We start from the raw sequence: 19,281 nt of genomic DNA on the forward strand, positions 1-19,281 counted from the left end.
GATGAAACAGCGTCTGTGCCCCCAGTAAGTACAGATAGTAACGTCAGTATAAATCCCCTGTAGGAAAGGATGAAACAGCGTCTGTGCCCCCAGTAAGTACAGATAGTAACGTCAGTATAAATCCCCTGTAGGAAAGGATGAAACAGCGTCTGTGCCACCAGTAAGTACAGATAGTAGTATAAATCCCCTGTAGGAAAGGATGAAACAGCGTCTGTGCCCCCAGTAAGTACAGATAGTAACGTCAGTATAAATCCCCTGTAGGAAAGGATGAAACAGCGTCTGTGCCCCCAGTAAGTACAGATAGCAGTATAAATCCCCTGTAGGAAAGGATGAAACAGCGTCTGTGCCCCCAGTAAGTACAGATAGTAGTATAAATCCCCTGTAGGAAAGGATGAAACAGCGTCTGTGCCCCCAGTAAGTACAGATAGTAACGTCAGTATAAATCCCCTGTAGGAAAGGATGAAACAGCGTCTGTGCCCCCAGTAAGTACAGATAGTAGTATAAATCCCCTGTAGGAAAGGATGAAACAGCGTCTGTGCCCCCAGTAAGTACAGTTAGTAACGTCAGTATAAATCCCCTGTAGGAAAGGATGAAACAGCGTCTGTGCCCCCAGTAAGTACAGATAGTAACGTTAGTATAAATCCCCTGTAGGAAAGGATGAAACAGCGTCTGTGCCACCAGTAAGTACAGATAGCAGTATAAATCCCCTGTAGGAAAGGATGAAACAGCGTCTGTGCCACCAGTAAGTACAGATAGTAACGTCAGTATAAATCCCCTGTAGGAAAGGATGAAACAGCGTCTGTGCCCCCAGTAAGTACAGATAGTAACGTTAGTATAAATCCCCTGTAGGAAAGGATGAAACAGCGTCTGTGCCCCCAGTAAGTACAGATAGCAGTATAAATCCCCTGTAGGAAAGGATGAAACAGCGTCTGTGCCCCCAGTAAGTACAGATAGTAGTATAAATCCCCTGTAGGAAAGGATGAAACAGCGTCTGTGCCCCCAGTAAGTACAGATAGTAACGTCAGTATAAATCCCCTGTAGGAAAGGATGAAACAGCGTCTGTGCCACCAGTAAGTACAGATAGTAACGTTAGTATAAATCCCCTGTAGGAAAGGATGAAACAGCGTCTGTGCCACCAGTAAGTACAGATAGTAACGTCAGTATAAATCCCCTGTAGGAAAGGATGAAACAGCGTCTGTGCCCCCAGTAAGTACAGATAGTAACGTCAGTATAAATCCCCTGTAGGAAAGGATGAAACAGCGTCTGTGCCCCCAGTAAGTACAGATAGTAGTATAAATCCCCTGTAGGAAAGGATGAAACAGCGTCTGTGCCCCCAGTAAGTACAGATAGTAGTATAAATCCCCTGGCACAGTCCCCGCAGCCGGACAACTTTCTCACGGTTTCTGGAAGGAAATGCTGTAGGAACGCTCAACCGGTGTCGCTCATTCAGCCGACAGAAACTTTCAACCGGTTTTCCCCATTAAGCAGCGGGTCGGAGTCAGAGGCCGATTCTTCTCTGGTCTCTACTCCTCCCGTTACGGGGTCTGAGACGCCGAAGCTTCCCACCATTAGCTCTGACTAATTGAAAACTCTAGTCATTGGCGACTCCATTACCCGCAATATTAGACTTAAAATGAATCATCCAGCGATCATACACGGTTTACCAGGGGGCAGGGCTACCGACGTTAAGGCTAATCTGTTTACCAGGGGGCAGGGCTACCGACGTTAAGGCTAATCTGTTTACCAGGGGGGGCACCGACGTTAAGGCTAATCTGTTTACCAGGGGGCAGGGCTACCGACGTTAAGGCTAATCTGTTTACCAGGGGCAGGGCTTTAAGGCTAATCTGTTTACCCGGGGGGGCTACCGGCGTTAAGGCTAATCTGTTTACCCGGGGGCGCTACCGGCGTTAAGGCTAATCTGTTTACCAGGGGGCAGGGCTACCGACGTTAAGGCTAATCTGTTTACCAGGGGGCAGGGCTACCGACGTTAAGGCTAATCTGTTTACCCGGGGGCAGGGCTACCGACGTTAAGGCTAATCTGTTTACCCGGGGGCAGGGCTACCGACGTTAAGGCTAATCTGTTTACCAGGGGGCAGGGCTACCGACGTTAAGGCTAATCTGAAGATGGTGCTGGCTAAAGCTAAAACTGGCGAGTGTAGAGAGTATAGGGATATTGTTATCCACGTCGGCACCAACGATGTTAGGATGAAACAGTCAGAGATCACCAAGCGCAACATAGCTTCTGCGTGCATATCAGCTAGAAAGATGTGTCGGCATCGAGTAATTGTCTCTGGCCCCCTCCCAGTTAGGGGGAGTGATGAGCTCTACAGCAGTCTCACAACTCAATCGCTGGTTGAAAACTGTTTTCTGCCCCTCCCAAAAGATAGAATTTGTAGATAATTGGCCCTCGTTCTGGGACTCACCCACAAACAGGACCAAGCCTGACCTGCTGAGGAGTGACGGACTCCATCCTAGCTGGAGGGGTGCTCTCATCTTATCTACCAACATAGACAGGGCTCTAACTCCTCTAGCTCCACAATGAAATAGGGTGCAGGCCAGGCAGCAGGCTGTTAGCCAGCCTGCCAGCATAGTGGAGTCTGCCACCAGCACAGTCAGTGTAGTCAGCTCAGCTATCACCATTGAGACCGTGTCTGTGCCTCGACCTAGGTTGGGCAAAACTAAACATGGCGGTGTTCGCCTTAGCAATCTCACTAGGATAAAGACCACCTCCATTCCTGTCATTACTGAAAGAGATCATGATACCTCACATCTCAAAATAGGGCTACTTAATGTTAGATCCCTTACTTCAAAGGCAATTATAGTCAATGAACTAATCACTGATCATAATCTTGATGTGATTGGCCTGACTGAAACATGGCTTAAGCCTGATGAATTTACTGTGTTAAATGAGGCCTCACCTCCTGGCTACACTAGTGACCATATCCCCCGTGCATCCCGCAAAAGCTCCCTGGTACACAGAAAATACCCGAGCTCTGAAGCAAGCTTCCAGAAAATTGGAACGGAAATGGCGCCACACCAAACTGGAAGTCTTCCGACTAGCTTGGAAAGACAGTACCGTGCAGTACCGAAGAGCCTTTCTTTTTGATACTGTCGCAAAGCTAACTAAAAAGCAGCATTCCCCAAGAGAGGATGACTTTCACTTTAGCAGTGATAAATTCATGAACTTCTTTGAGGAAAAGATTATGATTATTAGAAAGCAAATTACGGACTCCTCTTTAAACCTGCGTATTCCTCCAAACCTCAGTTGTCCTGAGTCTGCACAACTCTGCCAGGATCTAGGATCAAGAGAGACGCTCAAGTGTTTTAGTACTATATCTCTTGACACAATGATGAAAATAATCATGGCCTCTAAACCTTCAAGCTGCATACTGGACCCTATTCCAACTAAACTACTGAAAGAGCTGCTTCCTGTGCTTGGCCCTCCTATGTTGAACATAATAAACGGCACTCTATCCACTGGATGTGTACCAAACTCACTAAAAGTGGCAGTAATAAAGCCTCTCTTGAAAAAGCGAAACCTTGACTCAGAAAATATAAAAAACTATCGGCCTATATCGAATCTTCCATTCCTCTCAAAATTTTTAGAGAAGGCTGTTGCGCAGCAACTCACTGCCTTCCTGAAGACAAACAATGTATACGAAATGCTTCAGTCTGGTTTTAGACCCCATCATAGCACTGAGACGGCACTTGTGAAGGTGGTAAATGACATTTTAATGGCATCGGACCGAGGCTCTGCATCTGTCCTCGTGCTCCTAGACCTTAGTGCTGCTTTTGATACCATCGATCACCACATTCTTTTGGAGAGATTGGAAACCCAAATTGGTCTACACGGACATGTTCTGGCCTGGTTTAGATCTTATCTGTCGGAAAGATATCAGTTTGTCTCTGTGAATGGTTTGTCCTCTGACAAATCAACTGTAAATTTCGGTGTTCCTCAAGGTTCCGTTTTAGGACCACTATTGTTTTCACTATATATTTTACCTCTTGGGGATGTTATTCGAAAACATAATGTAAACTTTCACTGCTATGCGGATGACACACAGCTGTACATTTCAATGAAACATGGTGAAGCCCCAAAATTGCCCTCGCTAGAAGCATGTGTTTCAGACATAAGGAAGTGGATGGCTGCAAACTTTCTACTATTAAACTCGGACAAAACAGAGATGCTTGTTCTAGGTCCCAAGAAACAAAGAGATCTTCTGTTGAATCTGACAATTAATCTTAATGGTTGTACAGTCGTCTCAAATAAAACTGTGAAGGACCTCGGCGTTACTCTGGACCCTGATCTCTCTTTTGAAGAACATATCAAGACCATTTCGAGGACAGCTTTTTTCCATCTACGTAACATTGCAAAAATCAGAAACTTTCTGTCCAAAAATGATGCAGAAAAATTAATCCATGCTTTTGTCACTTCTAGGTTAGACTACTGCAATGCTCTATTTTCCGGCTACCCGGATAAAGCACTAAATAAACTTCAGTTAGTGCTAAATACGGCTGCTAGAATCCTGACTAGAACCAAAAAATGTGATCATATTACTCCAGTGGTAGCCTCTCTACACTGGCTTCCTGTCAAAGCAAGGGCTGATTTCAAGGTTTTACTGCTAACCTACAAAGCATTACATGGGCTTGCTCCTACCTATCTCTCTGATTTGGTCCTGCCGTACATACCTACACGTACGCTACGGTCACAAGACGCAGGCCTCCTAATTGTCCCTAGAATTTCTAAGCAAACAGCTGGAGGCAGGGCTTTCTCCTATAGAGCTCCATTTTTATGGAACGGTCTGCCTACCCATGTGAGAGACGCAGACTCGGTCTCAACCTTTAAGTCTTTACTGAAGACTCATCTCTTCAGTGGGTCATATGATTGAGTGTAGTCTGGCCCAGGAGTGGGAAGGTGAATGGAAAGGCTCTGGAGCAACGAACCGCCCTTGCTGTCTCTGCCTGGCCGGTTCCCCTCTTTCCACTGGGATTCTCTGCCTCTAACCCTATTACAGGGGCTGAGTCACTGGCTTACTGGGGCTCTCTCATGCCGTCCCTGGAGGGGGTGCGTCACTTGAGTGGGTTGATTCACTGTTGTGGTCATCCTGTCTGGGTTGGCGCCCCCCTTGGGTTGTGCCGTGGCGGAGATCTTTGTGGGCTATACTCAGCCTTGTCTCAGGATGGTAAGTTGGTGGTTGAAGATATCCCTCTAGTGGTGTGGGGGCTGTGCTTTGGCAAAGTGGGTGGGGTTATATCCTTCCTGTTTGGCCCTGTCCGGGGTGTCCTCGGATGGGGCCACAGTGTCTCCTGACCCCTCCTGTCTCAGCCTCCAGTATTTATGCTGCAGTAGTTTATGTGTCGGGGGCTGGGGTCAGTTTGTTATATCTGGAGTACTTCTCCTGTCCTATTCGGTGTCCTGTGTGAATCTAAGTGTGCGTTCTCTAATTCTCTCCTTCTCTCTTTCTTTCTCTCTCTCGGAGGACCTGAGCCCTAGGACCATGCCCCAGGACTACCTGACATGATGACTCCTTGCTGTCCCCAGTCCACCTGGCCATGCTGCTGTTCCAGTTTCAACTGACCTGAGCCCTAGGACCATGCCCCAGGACTACCTGACATGATGACTCCTTGCTGTCCCCAGTCCACCTGGCCATGCTGCTGCTCCAGTTTCAACTTCCACCTGACTGTGCTGCTGCTCCAGTTTCAACTGTTCTGCCTTATTATTATTCGACCATGCTGGTCATTTATGAACATTTGAACATCTTGGCCATGTTCTGTTATAATCTCCACCCGGCACAGCCAGAAGAGGACTGGCCACCCCACATAGCCTGGTCCCTCTCTAGGTTTCTTCCTAGGTTTTGGCCTTTCTAGGGAGTTTTTCCTAGCCACCGTGCTTCTACACCTGCATTGCTTGCTGTTTGGGGTTTTAGGCTGGGTTTCTGTACAGCACTTTGAGATATCAGCTGATGTACGAAGGGCTATATAAATACATTTGATTTGATTATGGGGTATTGTGATGTCATTATGGGGTATCGTGATGTCATTATGGGGTATCGTGATGTCATTATGGGGTATCGTGATGTCATTATGGGGTATTGTGATGTCATTATGGGGTATCGTGATGTCATTATGGGGTATTGTGATGTCATTATGGGGTATTGTGATGTCATTATGGGGTATTGTGATGTCATTATGGGGTATTGTGATGTCATTATGGGGTATTGTGATGTCATTATGGGGTATTGTGCATAGATTGATGAGGGGGGGAAAACAATTTAATCAATTTAATTTTATAATAAGGCTGTAACGTAACAAAATGTTGTAAAACAGTGCTACGAAATAGTGAGACATGAAACCACAGACCTGGAAGAAGGAGCGTGCATCCCTGTATCTACACTCCAGAAAACGAGCCTGGGAATATTCAGTCAGGAATCCAGAGATGTTCCTGGGGATCCGGACATCCAGCCCGTCCACCGTGGTCAGTACCAGCTCTGGCCTGACGGGAGAGAGACACAGCCTTCTGTGGTTACTGACAAATACTCAGCGTCTGCAGGTAGAACGCAGTCCGATGCAGTCATAACGCATTGTACGACTTGTCATGAGCACGTTTGACCGTTTCCGATGTGGGTTCTGGACTATTCTAAGGAATGGGAGGTTTTACAGAAGAAGCAGGTACAGAGGAAAGATGTGATGTATTCACTAGAAACCAAAACGAGACAAAACGGGACGGGACTAACTTTTACTTATCCAATAAGATGCTATTGTTTCCGTTGCAAAAAGTACTGTTTCAAAAGGTTTTACTACGGTGTGCTACTATGTGAATACACACTCCTGGTGTCTACCTACCTGTCATAGGCTCCAGCGTTGCGGCCATAGTCCAGCCTTCTGAAGGGGGCGAACTTCCTGTCCATGTTTGGTTTGAGTCGCAGGACGCCGTGCCACAGGTAGTTCCCGCTGCGCTCGTACAGGACCACCACATGGACCACGTAACCTTGGAGACGGAACAGGAAGTGGAGGGGTATCTCGTTTCCTGATAGGTCGTCCATGCTGACCAATCGAGGGTCTTTCCCTCGCACCTCCAACAGTTCAAAGCCCTTCTCTTCAGCTGCTGCCACCAAACCAGCCTGATCACAACAGACAGATACCAGGGTCGTGTTCATTAGGCACCAAATGGAAGAAAAAGGACAGAAACTTGTCCAATAGTTCATTTTCCGTTGAAAAACATCTAGCTACGGTGTGTACTAATGAATACAACCCAGGCTTCTGCTCAAATAACCAGTGGACAAGTCAGAGGAGTCAAACACATCACTACAATGACGTTATCAACTATAATGAAAACAAAGCTCTGCTTAGAATCAAATGAGCACGTTATTAGACAAACAGTTCTATATCTAGCTCTATATCTCTACATCTAGCTCTATATCTCTACATCTAGGTCTATATCTCTACATCTAGCTCTATATCTCTACATCTAGCTCTACAGCTCTATATATAGCTCTACAGCTCTACATCTAGCTCTACATCTCTATATTTAGCTCTACATCTAGCTCTACAGCTCTATATCTAGCTCTACAGCTCTATATCTAGCTCTACAGCTCTATATTTAGCTCTACAGCTCTATATCTAGCTCTACATCTTGCTCTACACCTCTATATCTAGCACAATATTTCTAGCTCTACTTCTAGCTCTACAGCTCTATATCTAGCTCTACAGCTCTACATCTTGCTCTACACCTCTACATCTAGCTCTATATCTAGCACAATATTTCTAGCTCTACAGCTCTATATCTAGCTCTACAGCTCTACATCTTGCTCTACACCTCTACATCTAGCTCTATATCTTGCTCTACACCTCTATATCTAGCACAATATTTCTAGCTCTACTTCTAGCTCTACAGCTCTATATTTAGCTCTACAGCTCTATATCTAGCTCTACAGCTCTACATCTAGCTCTACAGCTCTATATCTAGCTCTACAGCTCTACATCTCTATATTTAGCTCTACAGCTCTATATCTAGCTCTACAGCTCTACATCTAGCTCTACAGCTCTATATCTAGCTCTACAGCTCTACATCTAGCTCTACATCTCTACATCTAGCTCTACAGCTCTATATCTAGCTCTACAGCTCTACATCTAGCTCTACAGCTCTATATCTAGCTCTACAGCTCTACATCTAGCTCTACAGCTCTATATTTAGCTCTACAGCTCTATATCTAGCTCTACAGCTCTATATCTAGCTCTACAGCTCTATATCTAGCTCTACAGCTCTACATCTAGCTCTACAGCTCTATATTTAGCTCTACAGCTCTACATCTAGCTCTACAGCTCTACATCTAGCTCTACAGCTCTATATTTAGCTCTACAGCTCTACATCTAGCTCTTGTTATCTATAGCCGAGTGTCACTTAATTCCTTACGTCGTATTTCCAAAGGTTGTTGAGCAGAGCGAAGGTGAGGACGTCTCTGTTAGTGCAGAGGAAAGTACAGTGGGGTTCTTTAACCAGGCTGTCTCTCAGCAGCATAGAGTCCTGAGACAGGAGGCCTAGGGAGGCTGTGTCCACCAGGAACACTGGCATGTTGTACTTATGGACCAGACCCATGAACTTCTTCACCACCTGCTGTATTAGTCGACAGGGTTCCGATTCATCAACAACAACAACAACAACAACATACCCATTTCAACATATGTCTCAGAGGACCGGAAATTAACAGCTTACTCACGTAGACTATTCATCATTTTAACCCAACATAAATTATATTCAAAGATTTAGCGGAAAGTCTGTATACAAGCATTTCGCTACACGCTACACTCACAATAACATCTGCTAACCCTTTGTACGTGACCAATACAATTTGATTTGATAATACAGTTGAAGTGGGAAGTTTACATACACTTAGGTTAGAGTCATTAAAACTCGTTTTTCAACCACTCCACAAATTCTTTGTTAACAAACTATAGATTTGGCAAGTCAGTTAAGACATCTACTTTGCATGACACAAGTAATTTTTCCAACAATTGTTTACAGACAGATTATTTCACTTATAATTCACTTTATCACAATTCCAGTGGGTCAGAAGTTTACATACACTAAGTTGACTGCGCCTTTTAACAGTTCGGAAAATTCCAGAAAATGATGTCATGGTTTTAGAAGCTTCTGATAGGCTAAATGACATCATTTGAGTCAATTGGAGGTGTACCTGTGGATGTATTTCAAGGTCTACCTTCAAACTCAGTGCCTCTTTGCTTGACATCATGGGAAAATCAAAAGAAATCAGCCAAGACCTCGGATAAAATTTTTAGACTTCCACAAGTTTGGTTCATCCTTGGGAGCAATTTCCAAATGCCTGAAGGTACCACGTTCATCTGTACAAACAATAGTACGCAAGTATAAACACCATGGGACCACACAGCCATCATACCGCTCAGGAAGGAGATGCTTTCTGTCTCCTAGAGATGAACGTACTTTGGTGCGAAAGGTGCAAATCAATCCCAGAACAACAGCAAAGGACCGTGTGAAGATTCTGGAGGAAACAGGTACAAAATTATCTATATCCACAGTAAAACGAGTCCTATATCGACAACCTGAAAGGCTGCTCAGCAAGGGAGAAGCCACCGCTCCAAAACCGCCATAAAAAAGCCAGATTATGTTTTACAACTGCTCATGGGGACAAAGGTCGTACTTTTTGGAGAAATGTCCTCTGATCTGATGAAACAAAAATAGAACTGTTTGGCCATAATGACCATCGTTATGTTTGGAGGAAAAAGGGGGAGGCTTGCAAGCCGAAGAACACCATCCCAACCGTGAAGCACGGGGGTGGCAGCATCATGTTGTGGGGGTGCTTTACTGCAGGAGGAACTGGTGCACTTCACAGAATAGATGGCATCATGAGGAGGAAAATTATGTGGATATATTGAAGCAACATCTCAAGACATCAGTCAGGAAGTTAAAGCTTGGTCGCAAATGGGTCTTCCAAATGGACAATGACCCCAAGCATACTTCCAAAGTTGTGGCAAAATGGCTTAAGGACAACAAAGTCAAGGTATTGGAGTGGCCATCACAAAGCCCTGACCTCAATCCTATAGAAAATGTGTGGGCAGAACTGTAAAAGCGTGTGCGAACAAGGAGGCCTACAAACCTGACTCAGTTACAGCAGCTCTGTCAGGAGGAATGGACCAAAATTCACCCAACTTATTGTGGGAAGCTAGTGGAAGGCTACCCAAAACATTTGACCCTTGAGTGTATGTAAACTTCTGACCCACTGGGAACGTGATGAAAGAAATAAAAGCTGAAATAAATCATTCTCTCAACTATTATTTTGACATTTCACATTCTTAAAATAAAATGGTGATCCTAACTGACCTAAAACAGGGAATGTTTTACTAGGATTAAATGTCAGGAATTGTGGAAAAACTGGGTTTAAATGTATTTGGCTAAAGTGTATGTAAACTTCCGACTTCAACTGTGTTGCTTATCTGTGGGGAAAACGGTCATGGACTAGAAGGTCTAGCCTAGAGAGAGCTTACCCACTGAGTATCCTTCCCTGACAGATGAACTGTCCTTCCAAACATATGCGGTCCATTCTAGAACGAAATCAAAAGTTAAAACATTGTGACACACACACACACACCCACCCACCCACACACACACACACACACACACACCTTCCAGTATGTATGGAAAACAAAGAATTGGCCAGCCAGTGGGTCAATATCCATGCATAGATTTTACAGCAAATTAATTGGTTGTCAAGTTCAACTCACCTGAGAGACATGCTGTCTGTAGTGATAGAGCTGGAATAGGAGGAAAACAGAGCTGGTAGCGATGAGGAGGGCCAGAACCGCTGTTTTGTTAAAGCGAAGCATCAGTCCTTCCTTAGTTGCTCTGGCACAGCAGAGCCAAAGATGTCATCTGTGGGAGAGTGGTAGTAGTGTTGAGGTGGCCCTCTACTGTGGTAGAGCAGTAGTAGTGTTGAGGTGGCCCTCTACTGTGGTAGAACGGTAGTAGTGTTGAGGTGGCCCTCTACTGTGGTAGAATGGTAGTAGTGTTGAGGTGGCCCTCTACTGTGGTAGAGCAGTAGTAGTGTTGAGGTGGCCCTCTACTGTGGTAGAGCAGTAGTAGTGTTGAGGTGGCCCTCTACTGTGGTAGAATGGTAGTAGTGTTGAGGTGGCCCTCTACTGTGGTAGAATGGTAGTAGTGTTGAGGTGGCCCTCTACTGTGGTAGAGCAGTAGTAGTGTTGAGGTGGCCCTCTACTATGGTAGAACGGTAGTAGTGTTGAGGTGGCCCTCTACTATGGTAGAACGGTAGTAGTGTTGAGGTGGCCCTCTACTGTGGTAGAACGGTAGTAGTGTTGAGGTGGCCCTCTACTGTGGTAGAGCGGTAGTAGTGTTGAGGTGGCCCTCTACTGTGGTAGAGCGGTAGTAGTGTTGAGGTGGCCCTCTACTGTGGTAGAGCGGTAGTAGTGTTGAGGTGGCCCTCTACTGTGGTAGAACGGTAGTAGTGTTGAGGTGGCCCTCTACTGTGGTAGAACGGTAGTAGTGTTGAGGTGGCCCTCTACTGTGGTAGAGCGGTAGTAGTGTTGAGGTGGACCTCTACTGTGGTAGAACGGTAGTAGTGTTGAGGTGGCCCTCTACTGTGGTAGAACGGTAGTAGTGTTGAGGTGGCCCTCTACTGTGGTAGAACGGTAGTAGTGTTGAGGTGGCCCTCTACTGTGGTAGAGCAGTAGTAGTGTTGAGGTGGCCCTCTACTGTGGTAGAACGGTAGTAGTGTTGAGGTGGCCCTCTACTGTGGTAGAATGGTAGTAGTATTGAGGTGGCCCTCTACTGTGGTAGAACGGTAGTAGTGTTGAGGTGGCCCTCTACTGTGGTAGAGCAGTAGTAGTGTTGAGGTGGCCCTCTACTGTGGTAGAACGGTAGTAGTGTTGAGGTGGCCCTCTACTGTGGTAGAACGGTAGTAGTGTTGAGGTGGCCCTCTAACCATGTTCCTCAGATGGCAGGGATACTGAGAGAGAAGTTGGGAACCAATATACACAGGCAGTTAGGAAAGCAAAGGCTAGCTTTTTAAAACAGAAATTTGCATCCTGCAGCACAAACTCCAAAAAGTTCTGGGACACTAAAGTCCATGGAGAATAAGAGCACCTCCTCCCAGCTGCCCACTGCACTGAGGCTAGGAAACACTGTCACCACCGATAAATCCACAATAATTGAGAATTTCAATAAGCATTTCTCTACGGCTGGCCATGCTTTCCACCTGGCCAACCCTACCCTGGTCAACAGCCTTGCACCCACCAAAGCCCCCACCATTTCTCCCTCACCCAAATCCAAATAGCAGATGTTCTGAAAGAGCTGCATAATCTGGATCCATACAAATCAGCCGGGCTAGACAACCTGGACCCTCTCTTTCTAAAATTATCTGCCGAAATTGTTACAACCCCTATTACTAGCCTGTTCAACATCTCTTTCGTATCGTCTGAGATTCCCAAAGATTGGAAAGCTGCCGCGGTCATCCCCCTCTTCAAAGGGAGAGACACTCTTGACCCAAACCGCTACAGACCTATATCTATCCTACCCTGCATCTCTAAGGACTTTGAAAGCCAAGTTAACAAACAGATTACTGACCATTTTGAATCACATCGTACCTTCTCCGCTATGCAATCTGGTTTCAGAGCTGGTCATGGGTGCACCTCAGCCACGTTCAAGGTCCTTAACGATATCATAACCGCCATCGATAAGAGACATTACTGTGCAGCCGTATTCATCGACCTGGCCAAGGCTTTCGACTTTGTCAATCACCACATCCTCATCGGCAGACTCAACAGCCTTGGTTTCTCAAATGATTTCCTCGCCTGGTTCACCAATTACTTCTCTGATAGAGCTCAGTGTGTCAAATCGGAGGGCCTGTTGTCCGGACCTCTGACAGTCTCTATGGGTGTGCCACAGGGTTCAATTTTCGGGCCGACTCTCTTTTCTGTATACATCCATGAAGTCGCTCTTGCTGCTGGTGATTCTCTGATCCACCTCTATGCTGACGACACCATTCTGTATACTTCTGGCCCTTCTTTGGACACTGTGTTAACTAACCTCCAGACGAGCTTCAATGCCAAACAACTCTCCTTCCGTGGCCTCCAACTGCTCTTAAACGCAAATAAAACTAACACTTGCAATAAAGCTTCCTTCACTCATGCTGCCAAATATACCCTCGTAAAACTGACCATCCTACCGATCCTTGACATTGGCGATGTCATCTATAAAATAGCCTCCAACACTCTACTCAGCAAACTGGATGTAGTCTATCACAGTGCAATCCGTTTTGTCACCAAAGCCCCATATACTACCCACCACTGCGACCTGCATGCTCTCGTTGGCTGGCCCTTGCTTCATACTCGTCGCCAAACCCACTGGCTACAGGTTATCTACAAGACTCTGCAAGGTAAAGCCCCGCCCTATCTCAGCTCGCTGGTCACCATAGCAGCATCCACTCGTAGCACACGCTCCAGCAGGTATATCTCACTGGTCACCCCCAAAGCCAATTCCTCTTCTGGTCGCCTTTCCTTCCAGTTCTCTGCTGCCACTGACTGGAACGAACTGCAAAAATCACTGAAGCTCGAGATTTCCATCTCCCTCACTAGCTTTAAGAACCAACTGTCAAAGCAGCAGCTCACTGCACCTGTTCATAGCCCATCTGTATATGTAGCCGATGTGAAATGGCTAGCTAGTTAGCGGTAGTGCGCGCTAGTGGCGTTTCAATCGGTGACGTCACTCGCTCCGAGACCTTGAAGTAGTTGTTCGCTTTGCTCTGCAAGGTCCGCGGGTTTTGTGGAGCGATGGGCAACGATGCTTCGAGGGTGACTGTTGACGTGTGCAGAGCGTCCCTGGTTCGCGCCAAGGTCGGGGCGAGGGGACGGAGTTAAAGTCTATATATAGTTTGTTACATATACAGCCCATCTATCTACCTCATTCCCATACTGTATTTATTTATTTTGCTCCTTTTGCACCACAGTATCTTTTCTTGCACATCTACCATTCCAGTGTTTAATTGCCATATTGTAATTACTTCGCCACTATGGCCTATTTATTGCCTTACCTCACTTATTTGTACTCACTGTATATATACTTTTTTTCTACTGTATGTTTGTTTATTCCATGTGTAACTCTGTGTTGTTCGTGTCGAACTGCTATGCTTTATCAGTTGCAAATGAGTACTTGTTCTCAACTAGCTTACCTGGTTAAATAAAGGTGAAATAAAATAAATATCTAACATTACTCTTCAGAAAAAAATATAGCACTGCTTTTCATGTTGACACACATGTCACTTTGAAGTAGCTACATTTAGTGTAACGGAGGGAAGATATTACAGTAGTCGGACATCAATAACGGTACGATGCTACCGGTGCGGTGGGCCCAGCAAACAAGGTTATATCCTGATAAACCGAGGTTGAAAAAGCCAGCTAACTGGATAATGACGGTCCAAGATGTAACATTACTGAATTACACGTTAACTTACCAAAGCCAGTTTAGTCTCTGTGTAGCTTCAACGTCCGAAAAAATAAAACCTAAACAAACTACTGACTTCTTCCGAGAAAGTGATGTTGTTCAGCATCAGGAAACATCTAGTCACATCGCCTCCTGCTGGGCTGGAGTACACGCTGTATTCTGAGAGAGTATGACCAAATATATTTATAACTAACCTCTTATGTCTGTTTTATGACATTCTATGACAGTGTGAAGGAAAACAGCAAGGTGACTGACTCATATGTCCCACATTACAATAAACAGCCACACAATAATTGAGCTAAACTCTGAAATCCATGTCAGCTGGTGCAAGCATTTTATTGGCCAGAGCGTTAAAACCGCAATGTATCATGGGTAAACTGTGACTGACTGATCTACAAATAATGTTGAGTAGGTATTTATGATGCAATGTTATTTGTCAATCAGTCAAGCAGTCGCTTTGAAGCTCTCGGCAGGAGCTGTCTGGTGGAGTCTTGGCTAGACGGAAACAGCTTTTGTCTACTTAACTTCAGAATCAGATTTTTCGTAGCAAATTAGGAGAATTTACCCAGCAGGTTAGGATATTTAGGTAAAGGTTAGCGTTTGATGTTAATTAGATAAATGCTGGTTTCCTTCCAGTCATGACCGTCTTCTGGTCGTCACTAGTTATCACAGCCACAAAGTCAGAAGCCGCCAACTCGACCAATCAGATGAGGGAGTGAGAAACGAGGCATTTCGCAGGAAATTGCATATCTGGAGTTAAAGTTTGAGGAACAACTAAGTAACTAAATACATTCAGGAACAAGAGTTGCACAATTGGCAACAAGTAAAACAATAAAATAAAAGGTTTTCATGGTGTATAAGACACCAATCATATTCGCGCCTGTCTCGGACTGATTCATATGGTTAAATTATGTCAGAACAATGGCGCAACTAGGGTTGCAAAATTACTGGAACTTATTAAATTCCCTGGTTTTCCCAAAATCCCAGTTGAGGATGTGACGGTCCCGGAATTAAGATTGAAGGATGCCGGATTTCCTGATTATTCTAACAGAATTTTTGGAAAACCAGGGAACTCCCTCAATGTGAGCAAGACAAAAGAGATGATCGTGGCCTACAGGAAAAGGAGGGCCGAAGAGGCCCCCAATAACATCGATGGGGCTGCAGTGAAGCGGGTTGAGAGTTTCAAGTGTCCACATCACCAACAAACTATCATGGTCCAAGACAGTTGTGAAGAGGGCACGACAGCACCTTTCCGCCCTCAGGACACTGAAAAGATTTGTCATGGGTCCCCAGATCCTCAAAAAGTTCTACAGCTACACCATCGAGAGCATCCTGACAGGTTGCGTCACCGCCTGGTACGGCAACTGCTCGGGCTCCGACCATAAGGCGCTACAGAGGGTAGTGTAGTGTAGCGGCCCAATACATCACTGGGGCCAAGCTTCCTGCCATCCAGGACCTACAGTTGTGTTGCAGCTTCAGCACATAAACAGTGTTTATCGTATGGTTGGGGGGAGAGAGAGAGAGGAGAGAGATCTGCCCGGGTTACAGGCACTAGCTGTCTTTGTTTGACACAGAGTGGCAAGTCAGAGCCAGGCCCAAATCAATTGCCGTCAGGCTTCCTCGAGTCATTTGTGTCTGAATTCTTTAATCAAACAGTGTGCTTAAAGTATCAGACAAGCTCAGTGCCTATAGTTATATAATATATATATATATATATTTTTTTACACATGGTGTTTTTATATATATATAAAAATACACGTTTGAAAATGTAAAAGGTCGAAAAAAAAGAGACGACACTCGGTCGACCAAGATTTTGTTTTAGTTGGGGACACCTCTACTCCCTACCTTGTCGGTTTACCCAGCATCAAAGGCTGGGCTTAAAAATCTTTCAATATCATTACATTTTCTGGTGTTTTGTAACAGATCTCTTTCCATTCATTAAAATGGCCACTGCACAGTTTGGATAGATTGTTATCAGTTAAAAAAATAAATAGCTTATACCCTTACAAAATTTGTTGCTGCAAACTTCCCGCATTCTTTTGGCAAATTTGCTGCAAACTAAATAGTGTGCCACAAAATGTGCCAGAAGTTTGTTTGAATGTTAAATGACGAGACAGAGGCATTGATGCGAGTAACCAGTCTTGTTCAGTACATGACAACACATCCGGGTATCTCAAGCACCCCGATAAAACACAAGAGTTGCAGTAATGAACATTTACCAACAGATGGCATCACTGTGCCATCTTTACACCCGTAACAAAGTTTGCAAACGTTTGCCACTAGTGGTGAATCTGCGGCAAACCTTTTGGCAACAATAATATTTATCGGGCAAACAGTTTCCCAGAAGCCGTTTCTGGTAAACACATGAGTTACAAGACCAGTAACTGTTGGAAAATGGAAACCAAGTTATCTAGCTAGCTACAGTACCTACCAAATGTGTATGATGGGTGTCTAACTTATTAATTAAACATATTAAATAAAACTTTAGTTAGCAATGTCATGTTTTATGTAATAGAGTGAAACACATTTTGTTAATACCAGTTTCAATCTGTCGGCGCCACTGACTGACTGGCTAGCGCTTAGCTAGCTAAAGTTAGCTATCATATTTTTGCACAAATCATGTGATGGGTACCTAGCTAACTGATGATTTGCCCAAACACTTGTATTTTTAAGGGAATACGGTGCTGTTTTATAATACAAAATATGCATGTCAATATGTTAGTGTCCCGGTTCAGTAGCATATTATACCTAGGACAACAGCTGAGGTAGCTAGCTAGCAACAATATGAGTCGATTTGACATCAGAGTAAAACTTCCCCGTAGCAGATGGATACTCTTCTCCTACCTGCGGTGTTGGAGGAGGCTGTATTGGGAGGAGGATAGCATCGACACCCTAGAAAGATGTTTGTGATGCGCTCCCTCATAACGCTTTTTTTGAGTGATAAATTAGTATATCGTCTTCGAGATTGATAAGGGAGGTAAATGTATGTATTATTCTCATAAATGTAGCAGATACATTCATTCTTTCTAACAATTAGATCTTTCATTGCTTTAAAACAAGTAGCTAGCTTATCTTGATCATTTAAGTACAGAAATAATGTGCACCAAACAGGTCAAGGCTTCTTACACTCAACAAAATGTTGGGTTGTTTGGATGACCTAATTGCTGGGTTGCAGGCACTGGGGTCAATAGTTGTGTTGTTTTCTGTAAATATAGCGAGGTTTGGTTGTTGGTGCTGGGTTATTACGTGATGGATGGGGAGCGTCGCTGCACAGCTATTTTCAGGTCTCTCCAGAGATGTTCGATTGGGTTCAAGTCCGGGCTCTGTCTGGGCCACTCAAGGAAATTCAGAGACTTGTCCCAAAGCCACTCCTGCGTTGTCTTGGCTGTGTGCTTAGGGTCGTTGTCCTTTTGGAAAGTGAACCTTCGCCCCCAGTCTGAGGTCCTGAGCGCTCTGGAGCAGGTTTTCATCAAGGATCTCTGTACTTTGCTCCGTTCATCTTTCCCTCAATCGTGACTAGTCTCCCAGTCCCTGCTGCTGAAAAACATCCCCACAGCATGAGGCTGCCACCACCATGCTTCACCGTAGGGATGGTGCCAGGTTTCCTCCAGACGTGACACTTGGCATTCAGGCCAAAGAGTTAAATCTGGGTTTCATCAGACCAGAGAATCTTGTTTCTCATGGTCAGAGTCCTTTAGGTGTCTTTTGGCAAATTCCAAGCAGCTGTCATGTGGCTTTCGTCTGGCCACTTCCAGTCTAGAGCATTGGGCCCGTAACTGAAAGGTTGCTAGATTGAATCCCCGAGCTGACAAGGTAAAAATCTGTTGTCCTGCCCCTGAACAAGGCAGTTAACCCACTGTTCCTAGGTAGGCCGTCATTGTAAGTAAGAATTTGTTCTTAACTGACTTGCCTAGTTAAAAATAAAATAATAATACATCTCTAGAATAGCATTAGCCTACCATCTGTGGAGAATAAATAGATGATAGATAACACTAGAATAGCATTAGCCTACCATCTGTGGAGAATAGATGATAGATAACACTAGAATAGCATTAGCCTACCATCTGTGGAGAATAGATGATAGATAACACTAGAATAGCATTAGCCTACCATCTGTGGAGAATAGATGATAGATAACACTAGAATAGCATTAGCCTACCATCTGTGGAGAATAGATGATAGATAACACTAGAATAGCATTAGCCTACCATCTGTGGAGAATAGATGATAGATAACACTATAATAGCATTAGCCTACCATCTGTGGAGAATAGATGATAGATAACACTATAATAGCATTAGCCTACCATCTGTGGAGAATAGATGATAGATAACACTAGAATAGCATTAGCCTACCATCTGTGGAGAATAGATGATAGATAACACTAGAATAGCATTAGCCTACCATCTGTGGAGAATAGATGATAGATAACACTAGAATAGCATTAGCCTACCATCTGTGGAGAATAGATGATAGGTAACACTAGAATAGCATTAGCCTACCATCTGTGGAGAATAGATGATAGGTAACACTAGAATAGCATTAGCCTACCATCTGTGGAGAATAGATGATAGGTAACACTAGAATAGCATTAGCCTACCATCTGGAGAATAGATGATAGATAACACTAGAATAGCATTAGCCTACCATCTGTGGAGAATAGATGATAGGTAACACTAGAATAGCATTAGCCTACCATCTGTGGAGAATAGATGATAGATAACACTAGAATAGCATTAGCCTACCATCTGTGGAGAATAGATGATAGATAACACTAGAATAGCATTAGCCTA

At 44.6% G+C, this 19,281-nt stretch overlaps 1 protein-coding gene across 2 annotated transcripts in view; it reads right to left on the reverse strand.

Moving 5' to 3' along the window:
• The window catches only part of fktn (fukutin), a 38,613-nt gene extending 23,867 nt beyond the window's left edge, over positions 1-14,746 (reverse strand). The window contains exons 1-6 of one of the 2 annotated variants that reach the window (XM_065017167.1): positions 14,499-14,746; positions 10,759-11,996; positions 10,522-10,578; positions 8,414-8,614; positions 6,844-7,121; positions 6,361-6,493 (exon numbers count right to left, since the gene is read on the reverse strand). In XM_065017167.1, the coding sequence (XP_064873239.1) occupies positions 6,361-6,493; positions 6,844-7,121; positions 8,414-8,614; positions 10,522-10,578; positions 10,759-10,860 (771 nt within the window). In that variant the 5' untranslated portion in view covers positions 10,861-11,996; positions 14,499-14,746. Of the gene's footprint in view, positions 1-6,360; positions 6,494-6,843; positions 7,122-8,413; positions 8,615-10,521; positions 10,579-10,758 lie in introns of both variants that reach the window. The other variant, XM_065017166.1, reaches the window with a different exon arrangement.
• Between the last annotated feature and the right edge of the window lie 4,535 nt (positions 14,747-19,281).

The sequence above is a fragment of the Oncorhynchus nerka genome, linkage group LG4, assembly GCF_034236695.1.
Source record: "Oncorhynchus nerka isolate Pitt River linkage group LG4, Oner_Uvic_2.0, whole genome shotgun sequence".
Classification (NCBI taxonomy): Eukaryota; Metazoa; Chordata; class Actinopteri; order Salmoniformes; family Salmonidae; genus Oncorhynchus; species Oncorhynchus nerka.